We start from the raw sequence: 11,418 nt of genomic DNA, 5'->3' as shown, positions 1-11,418 counted from the left end.
GGCAGTGAAGCGATTATTTTAAATCTTCTTAATCATTTTTCGATTAAATGAGCATATCACAATAAAATCACTAACTCGATATTATAGTGATCATCTTATAGTATTTGTTTTATTGTTGAAATAAATTATTCCATTCAAACAGGTTATGGTTATTTGTCTTCTAAAAAACTTTTATTTTATTTTAACGGAAGTGGTTGATTGAACAGAAAAAGAAGATAATCCTATTCTAATGTAAATGAGACCCTTATAATATCAACACACCACCTATCATGCCACGTAACCAGATACAAGAACGATTTTATAAAATATTGAGTGCAGTTTGAATTGTACTATTTAACATCTGCCCTTAAAGAAACGACGATATAGTTCTTCCTGTTTCCTGTCCTATTTGGGGAGCTTATAGTTGTAGTTAAACTATTTGTGAGTATCGCCAATACCTTCGTCCGCCAGATTGCCTTTAATAATCTTCTGAATTGCACTAGTTTTAATCAAATTTCCATAGTATGCCTTGTATGGAATAATTTTTACATTTTTGATGACTCCAAATTCAAATAATCTACGGCTTGCCAACTGAAATTCGATACTTGCGCCAAAATATATTGACTACGATTGTTTGAACATACTCAAAAATCTATAAAATTCGATTGATTTTTTGAGTTTGATTCTACTGGTGAGCTATGTTGACAAATGCCTGCAACATTTTTTTAAAAAATTGTGGTAATAATCAAAAGTTATTATCCGACAAACGTTGCATGTTAAACCAAAAGTCAAATTTGATGCTATAACATTAGGACGTGCTGACGTCTTTCTATGCTTTAATATGGAAATATTGAATAAGAATGTGAAAACGATGATAAAAAATGGTAGACATTTTAATCAAATAAATGTTTATTCATAAAAATTATCCTAATTTCAAAAAAATAACAGGATATAATTAATTTTCTAAGTCATCTGTGGACTCTCCCGCCTCCAAAAGGACCCGGTGCTCTCCCTTCTTCTTGTTCTTCTTCTTTCTTCGATTTATTACGCCGTCCTCTTCGTCCATCATGCGGACTATCAGCGTCTGATCGGATGTGTCTAAAGGTGCCACGGAAATGTCCCGCACGGCCCTGAACTTGCCGCAATTATTCAGGTGTTCGTTTTCCAATCGAAAAAAGTTCCATACGAACCTCCTAAATCATAAAAAAAATTGTAGATAATATTTTCCAAACATTCTGCTAGTATTTCATGCTAAACGAGTTAATCAACCTACCGAGCTACTTCCAAGGGCGCCAGAACGCACACCATCGAGTTCTCCATTGCGAACCCCATCTCGGTCATTCCAATCAAGAACGCCCAGCCGAATCGAAGAATCAAGTCCTCCACGATGGCAAAGTAATAAAACCACTAAAATAAATCTAGAAATAGATATTACACAACAAAGTAGTGGCTATTTCTAAATTGCCCTAGTCGGCATTCGATAAACTCCGGCAGTTTCCGCCTGATTTTGCGACGTTGCCATATATAAGTAATCGAGTGGTAGATTTCAATGAACTACGGAAGCCATTTTTGCTTTTACTCTAGCACGGGTAAGAATACTAGTAGTTCTTGACAGTTTATATCTGCTTATAGAATATTTGTGGATGCACCATTCTTATATTTGATATAAATAGTAGGCAGTAATGGATAAATCAACGACTAGTAAATATTGTCGAAAAAGCTGCTGTAGGAGTTATACTGTAAAGAGACATAGGAGGAAAGCCCATCCCTATTCAATTTTTATATTAATTTTGCAAATTAGATTCATTGCTTTAGAAAATTCATTATATTATAGGCATAATTGACTTTTCGAAAGTAAAAGATAAATATGACTCGATGTGAGCATAACTCATCAAAATCAGAGCATGTGGATCACATGGAGTAATTCTACAACATTAAAATTAATTAAACGCGAAGTTTGGCTTGCTTGAAGATTCTTGAGGTGCGAAAAGATAATATTGAAAGAACGCCCTCATTTATTAAGTTTGCTGGTACCTACTTTAGCGAAAATACTTCTAAATTCCAGTGTAATCGATCAGCGGTTTATAAAAGTGTATCGAAAGGTGAGAGGCATTCAATGGCCCAGGAAAATATCAAACTTATACATTAATTTTAAAGGATTTATAACAGATGGTGTTACTGTGCATTAAATTGCATCGGGTGTATATTTGTAACCAATTTTATATTGAAGCCTCACTTGAATCGCTTCACTTTTCTGCATGTCATGTCGAAAACTGAATAAGCATATTTTTCAGTGCGTTGAAAATGCCTAAATTTTTATCGAGTAAATTGCATTTGCGGAAAGTTTTACTTCTTACTTCAGTTTGACGAAAAATGCGGTTGAACTTCATCGAATGTTGCGCAGAGCTTATAACGACCATGTTCCATCGATTTCAACATGTGAATACTGGTATCGACGTTAAAAGTGGCGATTTTGACAACGAAAACAAAGAGCATTCTGGACAACCAAAACAATCTGAAGCCGAAGATTTGAAGGCACTACTCGAAGAAACCATCAATGGCGATTGCTATCGGGTACAAATGATGAGTTTGAGCCGAAGAGTACGCGAAAAACGATCGGGATATCAGCAAATACGCAACAATTTTATTCCTCAGCAAGACAACGCTAGACCACATGTTGCAAAATTGCTATGCGAACCAACCCAATTGCTGAAGGATGGGGAAAATAGCGGCTATAAAATACATTGTACCGTTTTTTTTTCAAAATAAAGCTTTAAATTAAAAAAATCGTTTAAAACTAATTTATAAATTAAATTAAAACATATTTTCCCACCAGTAAGAAAATACAAATGATAATTTTGAATTTTGTTTGTTGAACAGTGTAATCGAAGATTATGATTGATTGGACAATGCGTCCAGTTAATGTGTTAAGTTTGAGATGTGTAAAATTGTATACATATGTTATTGTGTGATTGTAATGGTAACTGGATTGTTGTGGACTAATGATAAATACATTATATTTGTTATTTTACATATGTTGTTTCTCTCTTGTTTCTATGTTCTCTCATTTCAAAATTATTTTAAAATTAAATATGCTTAAAAGGTTACATTTATTATATTATAGAAGATAAAGATTCAAATTCAAAAAATTGTCGCAATAAATATTAACTCGAGTTTAAGGGAAATTTGTGAGTTCAAGGTAATTTATATTATATTTTTAAAATATACTTATAAATTACAAGAACTGGCGGCGTCGCGTTACAGGCGTTTCTAGAATTAGACTCTTGTACGGAAAAGTGTCCGAACCGAATAAATTGTACTCGGACGACAGCCGAAGCAGTAATAATGTGTACGGATTTTACAAATCACCCTTACCGTTGAGGAGTATACGATTTCCTCCCTGAGGAATTTGTTATCGCCCGCCTTGGCATCAAAAAGGCCCCAGTCCAATTTGATATCCCACGTATAGGCGTAGCACGTGCTGATTAAGGACGCTCCGATCCAAAGATATAAAAAGGGTGACAGCTTTTCGTCGTCCGGGTGGTTGCCTATACATACATACATTTGTTCAATGCCATTCCGTTGAAACAAACTCAAATAAAGTAGAGGTAGTGAAATATCAACTAATTCATGAACTTTCTTGAAAAAATGTTAAGTCGTTCTTCCGACGGTGGCGCTGGTTTCATCGATTTCAGAGGTTTGATTGGTTTACTTAAGAACTTTCAACTTAAACTACTCATATAGGGTCTTTTTTGATCAATAGTGTTTTCTGAACCTAACTCAGGAAAATCAAATCAACATCAGTAAATACTCATTTTAAAGGTGACAGTTTCAGCGTTAAAGTACATTACAAAATGTATTTAAATTAAATGGGTACTGCAGTAACTAGGGATGTCAGCCGCGAAGAAAAATATCGATACTTCCATATATCAGAGAAAATAAACCTCGATATTTTTCTTGAAACAACTAGGAAAAGTATCAACATTTTACAAAAGTTACGGTATTATTATGTAATATAAGATACATTATTACTAAAGATAAGATATTAGATTTACTAAGTTAAGATAAGATTTTAAGGCAAAATAAAAATATTGATATATAGACCAAAAAATATCGATGTTTTTTAAATATTTTAAAAAGTAAAGATATTTCTAATAAAATGTTTAAACGAACTGCCAAAATGCACTACACCATCAAAATGGAGTACCAATTAAATAAAGTTTATTAAAATTAATTTAAAAGGTTTTTAAAATGTTTAATAAATATATTTAAATACACATATATCGATATATAGGTCTAATATAGATAGGTATAGGTATAGAAATAATATAGATATGACATTTCTTTAAAAAAATATAAGAAATATATTAATATATATTGTAGGACAGGTTGTATTTGTTGTTTTCTCAATTTTATTTTTGTGTATAATTTTATTTAAGTGTGTAGTAACGACGTTATTTTTATAGCATTTGCTAAAACAAAGCAAACGTGTTGTTTCCAAGATGGCTGAAAGCTCTCAAGGCTGAAATAAAATTAATTTTTTTCCGAAGGATTATGCTCTAGTGCAGAAACGGTCTTTGAGTTTATGAGCTCTCACATTAAGTTTTCCGACAGTAAAGTTGGTCCTTTGCATCCAAGACTTATAAAGACTAAGACTGATATATCGATATTTTTGTAAGCCGATGCATGACAGAGCTCGACGACACGTTGCTAAACCTGTGAAAACATACTTATATTCTCCAGGCTTTGCTCCATCTGATTACCACTTATTCCGACATATGAGTCGTGACCTGATTGAGCAGCGCTTCACTCCTTATGAACGAATCGAATTATGAATAGCCTCAAAAGATCATTCACTCACTCACTCACATCACTGTTTCGAGATGGTATAGAGCGGATATGGATGTACAATTCTTGTACATTAAATTCGTGTACAAAAAATACATTGTACGAATTCATAATAAAGCTAAAGCTAATTAAAAACATTCTTTAAAACTAATTTATAGGCCTAATAAATCATGCCATACAGTCTGTTTTCACGAATCAGCCCACCGACACCAGCGCCACATATTGATGCCAAATCAAAACAATTCTTACTTCTTAGAGAAGTTGTCTAGTATAACTTACACTTTATATTATGGTAACTTACTTTCGTGAAGTTTGTTTAGAGTTGAAAATATGATCACGAAAAAGGACGTAGCGTATTTAACAGCGTTAGCGACGTGGGGAAAAGCCTCCTTGGTGTCCCGGTACCTCCTCAGACATTGCGCAAAGCGGAACCACGGCGGAAGACAAGCCATGACTGCACGAATAGTAGAATGCTTGTCCACGCAGTAATTGGCATCTGTTTCGAAATAATTAAATCAACAACACAATTCGATATCTCGTTGTTACTCTCACCATTCCCCTCGGACCAACTACCGTTGGTCATATAAAAACAAATGAAATACTGTAGGTCTGTGAATAACGTCACTAGACTGTTCAATTGGTCGGCCAGCCAGAAATCGGCGAAGGATACGAAGAAAAACGGAGCCGTGATTACTTTACCCTGAAAAAGACAAACAAAAACATCTGGATGGGAAACCAGACCGAACATCGGGCAAAAAAGCATAGAAAATAAAATATACGTAAAAATTAAAATACCTATGGCCGTACTAGCAAACAGTAAACACTACACACCAGCACTTTCAGGGCCCAGAATCTGGCTTCGTAGTGGAATGTCTTGGTAGGGTTCAAGATGAACGCCAGCATCATCACAATCAACGCTAGGGGATGTACATAGGCGGGGACGCCTAACTGGTCACTATACAAAAAAGACAGCACCTAGAATAAAGCACCACTGAAATCATCATCCAAACCGGCATCCAAGTTCTGTACATACAGATACAGACCACATTACGCCAAAAATCGCAGCCATTTCTATTATGTGTTGTTCGGACAGGTGATTCCGAGGATCCATTTCGAAAATTAATACGTGGTTCACGCCAGACGAACGCCAACCATATATATTGATGCCCCATAGGAACAAAAACTCAACAATCAATAAAGGACCCCTGTACAATCTCGTGACAATTCTCCAGTCGTGCTTGCGAGACCTGAAAAGACCTAAGAAACATTACTACGATTACTACAATGTTTTTCCAGCGCTAGTTTATTATTATTACCCGATAACACGACAGCTAAAACCAAAACGATGAAAGCTCCAGAGAACAATCCAACCTTGAAAGTGGTCCACGGACTTTGTTGCTCCCCCAACGGGGGTACCCGAAGTCTTTTCATCGCTCTTTGTCGGTCTCCGCTTTCTAAATCTTGCGTGAATGTTGCCTCAGTCTCGCGAATCAATCGGTCAATATCCTTGTTTGTATAAAAATGGGAGATTTCCACATTTTCTATCCTCCATCTCATACCAATATCTACAGTTAACAGCTACGACAAAAACGTACTCAAATTATTTAGTTCTAGGAAAAGCATATTCATAAAAACCTTGTCGTGCTTTTTGAGAATTTTTCGAAATCCTGTGAAATTTAAATTTTGATAATTCTGGAGCAGAATTAGACTCAAATAAAATTCGCTGAATGCTAGTTTCAGCTCCTGTATTTTCCTGGCCGGCATGTTCCTTTTTCTTAATATATTGTTTTTTATTGACGTTTTACTTTTTCCAGTAAATTCAATTTCCTGTGCTTCGCTAAGGTCGCTTTTTAAGTTAGCAAATTTTCTAGTCGCCTCTGCCAGTTTTTCTTTATAAAATATCAATTAACATTTTTACAACATTTAACATTTACTGCAATGATTATCATCAAATATTACCTGAATAAAATGTATTTATTTTAGTTAATTCTTTATCGCAATAACTAAAAAATTGTTCGTCAAACTTCGCAAAATACCGTGTTAATATATCAGGTTCTACAACTTCCGCAGAAGGTGCCTGTTCCACAGCCGCGTATAGCATAGATTTCATTTCCTACAAATTACCACACGGAGTTTATTATTTATGAAAATATTCCACAAACTTTACCTCGTAATTTATATATTGTTTTCTCCATTCTGGTGTTATATGTGCTAATAGATGCTCAGCGAATTTCATGATTATAGAATTGAAATTTAAGCTTAAATAATTGAAAATTACAAAAATATAATATTAAATAGCATCGTCTCCTTTGTGACAGACGTCGCGACGTCAGACGTCTAACTGAAATCCTTGATGTATTTTTCTTTCAAAGCATTAATAATTCTAACGTAATAACAATACATAATTACTACATTCATATAAATGGTTGCAAAATTATTAATTAAATTGCGTGATACTTTCAAATAATATTGAAAAATATATATTTCATTCAAGTTTATCGTGGAACGTGATATGTAAATGCGCCATCTAATCCGGACTATGTCAAATTAATATTTGAACGAACTGTACAGTTTTCTGTAATAATTTTTTTAAGAAACATTTTTCTTTTTATTTTTGAGTACATTTATTCACATATTGTGATAAAACAATAATTTAATAGCAATATTTGTGTAATATAATGATGATACAATTGCAAATTAATCTGTAATATACATCCTGGATTTAAAGATTATTCCAAAACAGAACTATTTCTCTATAATACCTATAGATGGCAGTAAATTGAATCCTGAATATAGAACACTGTAATAGGGCTATACATTTTGTTCTAATTGCTGATTTACTAGGGAAGGGATTTTTATAAACAAGCCGCATTGGAGGAATTTAACCTAATATATAAAATAAATAGAAAAGTCAGTTTATTATGATCATAAAAGATTTTTTTAGATCTTATCGAGTAATTCACATACGTTATGTCAGTTAAACGTATTGTGGTAGATATTACATATTAACTATAGTTTTATTTCAGTATTCTAAATCTGCACCAAAACCTTCTGTGATTGTAGATCATAATGTTCTAAAGGATATAGAAAATGAGGTTTACAAGCCCAGAAAACATCCCGGTATAATGAGGACGAAAACTGTTAATCTGCCTGACAATTTTATTAAAGCTGCATTGAGAGCTACAGAAGGTATTTTAATGAGACACGCTTATTTTTTTCAATATATAATTTTATGTATTTATGTAGATTTTCCAGTAAAAGCCCTTATAGAATCAAGTGATAAACTTTCTAGACATTTAAGATATCGTGTTACTCCTCTGGAAAAAGCTGAGTATAAAGAAAGGGTCCATCAAATTCAAGAAAAAATATTAACAAAATATGAAGATTATGAAATTAAAAATGAAGAAGATGCACAGAGACTTAAACAAATAATTACAGATAAAGTGAACTATGTGTTAAAAGAGAAGATTTACAATTGGAAACCTATGAAATATGATACTTATCTTTGTTTAGTATATATGTTATCCAGATTTGCTCCAGAGTATTCAGTATTGTTAAAGATATTTGGTGAAATAGCTCATCGGGACCCGCAGTTTGTACCTAGGAGTTTCTTTGATTTTGGATCAGGGGTTGGTTCGGGAACTTGGTAAGTTTTTTTTTTAATAGTATGTTCTATATAGTTATGTGTTTTATGAATATTTATAGGGCTGCAAATGTGTATTGGCACAAACACATATTTGAATATTTTAATGTAGATGTATCAGCAGATATGAATGATTTAGCTCAAATATTGTTACAAGGAGGAACAGGAACTGGCGAATCCAAGTTAAAAGGAATTTTTTATAGACAGTTTTTACCAACATCAAATGTAAAAAATATGATATTTAAGAAGTTTGAGAAAAAATGAAAATATGAAATTTTTTAAAATAATTTCAGAATAACTATGATATAGTTCTTTCGGCCTATTCTTTGTTTGAGCTACCATCACTGGAAACCAGACTCCAAACTGTTTTGAATTTGTGGAATAAAACGGAGAAATACTTAGTGATAGTTGAACAGGGTACAAATGCTGGCTTTAAGGTTATTTATTTGTATTGTATTATAAAGCATTGCCTTTAATTTGAAGCATTCTAGGTTATAAACGAAGTCAGAGACTTTATTTTACAAATTAGCAAAGATAAAGTTGACTGCCACATATTTAGTCCGGTATGTAAATAATTTTTATCAATGTTTAAATTTAACATATATTTATTGTAGTGTCCTCATGAAGCAGTTTGTCCCAGGTTTATGGCTGATGATGGAACTCCATGTAATTTTGAGGTATCTTATTATAACTTACCTATAGGACGAAGTTTGGAGATCCTGAAAGAAAGATACTGTTACGTGGTTTTGAAGAAAGGTACTTAACAAATAATTATTTATTGGGTTAGAACAATTTTCTTGGATTATAGGTAAAAGAAATGAATACAATAAACAATGGCCTAGAATCATTAGGCCAACACTAGTCAGGTCAAAACACACTATCTGCAGGATGTGTACTGCAAATGAAAAAATTGAAGAAGTTATTTTCACAGCAAAGAAACATGGAAAGTATGAGAAGAAATATTCACAGGCATTCTGTGAATTACAGGCATCAATTTTTTTTCAGACTAACTTATCATTGTGCCAGATCATCTCAATGGGGTGACTTACTTCCAATACATATTAATCCTAACACTTCAGAAGTGTCATAAAATGGTGTTGATCTAATGTCAACAGAAGAAAGATTGAAGACAGGAATCATTAGGCTGATTGAAGACGAACGAGACTTAGATCAAGCACTAATTTGATGGTTGTAAGATGAAGATTGGCGAAAACTAATAATTAATAAATATAAGATTAATAGATAGAATGTTTTGTTTCTATTGCACATCATGAAGGATTAATAAACTTTATAAAAACTATATTTTGTCATATTCATATACGATATCCTATTCTAATTTATTAAAAGGCCATCGATTGAGAAAAAACTTTTATATATAATAAGTATATAATATTGCTTCCGCCTTTTGTCCTTGAAATTCCAGGTTTTATTGTAAAATACTCTTGTTAGGATCAAGTGATCTATGGATTGATTCAATATTGTGCATAAAACTGGTCGATTTTCATTGATCAAAATGTCTTTCAACTATCACATTTTGCAAGGTCAACTTTTAAAGCGTTTCTGTGTACGATTTTACAGATATATTTCACAACGTATGGTCCCAGTATTATAGTTGCCAATCACACTATGCTTATATCACATAAAACAAAATACAAGCACAGAATATATAGTTTCCTATATATTGTGAATATTAAATACAAATACGCAGGATTGAATAACTAATTATTAGACATAACGTTAGGTGTCAGGTGTAAGTCTTAAACCAAAATATAGGTATTAGATTAATTAATTGGTATATTTATATTAAATTCACCATAAATTAATCATAGAGTTATTTCTAAAAAGTTGTGTTTAGGTATATTGTAATTGCAGTATTGTATATAATGGATATATATATATATATATATATATATATATATATATATATATATATATATTTATATATCACCACTTATCCTTATATAGGAAAACGGCGGAAGCAAAACTTGTACATCTATTAAATTATTTATGGAAGGAAATAATAACCTGATGGTGTTATGTAAAACGTGTCTGCCATGAATTAAATGTAAATTGTGGAGTTGCTAAACAAGAAATGATGAAACCGTGAACGATAATTGTCCTCTGAATTGGCCAATTAAATTTAACGCTCGCCCCTCTAATATCGAAATTGAAAAGGGGCAACGTTAGATCGCTGGAAAAGACTGCGAAATGAAGCACTATGTTAATGCCCGGTCCTTTTCATACATTAGAAATTTCCAAATTAAACCGGAGCGGTCCGGGAATGGTTAAACGAAAAATTAGAATACATTCCGTCAGTCGGTGAGGGGTGGCGCTTAATAATTTTTAATTAAAATTCCTCGGTATTCTTGCGGCGACTAATGGGAAGTGGGATTGCCACAGCGCCAATAAGAAATAATGGTTTTCGTATGGAAATTATGGTTTAAAGACGGAGAGGCCGCGAAGAAAACTTTATCTAGTTGACAATTTTTAGGCAAGGTACGATCCGGGAGCACGCTAGTTTAGATAGATTTATCACGACGTTTTTCGTTATAACTCGTTTTTCATTTATTTGTATTTATTTAGGTCTCTAAAACTTTCAATTGATCAGTTTCTAGTTATAGTTATACGGAATAAGTATTTCATGTTTTAATATGCGAAATAGTAATCCATGTTTCATATATGGCGAATAAGTAATCCGTGTTTTAGGAATGTGGAATAAGTAATTGGGGTTTTGGGTACAAGGAGTAAATAATCCATGTTTTAGGAATGCGTAAAAAATAATTCGAATTTTAGGTACGCCTAATAAGTAATCCATGTTTTAACATGCGGTATAAGTAATTCATGATTTAGTGTGTGGAATAAGTTATCCATGTTTTATATATGCGTATTAAGTAATCCATGTTTTAGGAATGCGGAATGAGTAATCTACGCGAAATAAGTAATAGGTT

The 11,418-nt window shown here is 32.8% G+C and overlaps 2 protein-coding genes across 3 annotated transcripts; one reads left to right on the top strand and one right to left on the bottom strand.

The window, feature by feature from the left end:
• Positions 1 to 870: 870 nt before the first annotated feature.
• Positions 871 to 7,167, bottom strand: PXo (P[[i]]-sensitive XPR1 ortholog). 2 transcript variants are annotated; one of them, XM_076408534.1, is made up of 11 exons: positions 6,995 to 7,167; positions 6,787 to 6,940; positions 6,463 to 6,716; positions 6,144 to 6,405; positions 5,861 to 6,084; positions 5,659 to 5,802; positions 5,380 to 5,527; positions 5,129 to 5,323; positions 3,355 to 3,527; positions 1,253 to 1,386; positions 871 to 1,172 (listed from the first exon to the last, which is right to left on the bottom strand). In XM_076408534.1, the coding sequence occupies exons 1-11, from the start codon at positions 7,061 to 7,063 to the stop codon at positions 935 to 937; spliced, it is 1,995 nt and encodes a 664-aa protein (XP_076264649.1). In that variant the 5' UTR covers positions 7,064 to 7,167; the 3' UTR covers positions 871 to 934. The 2 variants fall into 2 exon arrangements, with proteins under 2 accessions (XP_076264649.1, XP_076264650.1); XM_076408535.1 differs by lacking the exon at positions 3,355 to 3,527.
• A 494-nt stretch (positions 7,168 to 7,661) lies between these two features.
• On the top strand, positions 7,662 to 9,770 carry LOC143199005 (ribosome assembly protein METTL17, mitochondrial). The gene is made up of 9 exons (XM_076408716.1): positions 7,662 to 7,799; positions 7,854 to 8,016; positions 8,074 to 8,473; positions 8,533 to 8,695; positions 8,764 to 8,907; positions 8,962 to 9,033; positions 9,085 to 9,226; positions 9,279 to 9,417; positions 9,476 to 9,770. The coding sequence occupies exons 1-9, from the start codon at positions 7,749 to 7,751 to the stop codon at positions 9,558 to 9,560; spliced, it is 1,359 nt and encodes a 452-aa protein (XP_076264831.1). The 5' UTR covers positions 7,662 to 7,748; the 3' UTR covers positions 9,561 to 9,770.
• The last annotated feature ends 1,648 nt before the right edge of the window (positions 9,771 to 11,418 follow it).

This window comes from Rhynchophorus ferrugineus, unplaced genomic scaffold (genome assembly GCF_030347505.1).
Source record: "Rhynchophorus ferrugineus isolate W39M unplaced genomic scaffold, kcgeb_rfMv2 rfM6, whole genome shotgun sequence".
Classification (NCBI taxonomy): Eukaryota; Metazoa; Arthropoda; class Insecta; order Coleoptera; family Curculionidae; genus Rhynchophorus; species Rhynchophorus ferrugineus.
The sequence above is the reverse complement of the archived record's forward strand: the minus strand, read 5'-3'. Positions and strand labels throughout refer to the sequence as shown.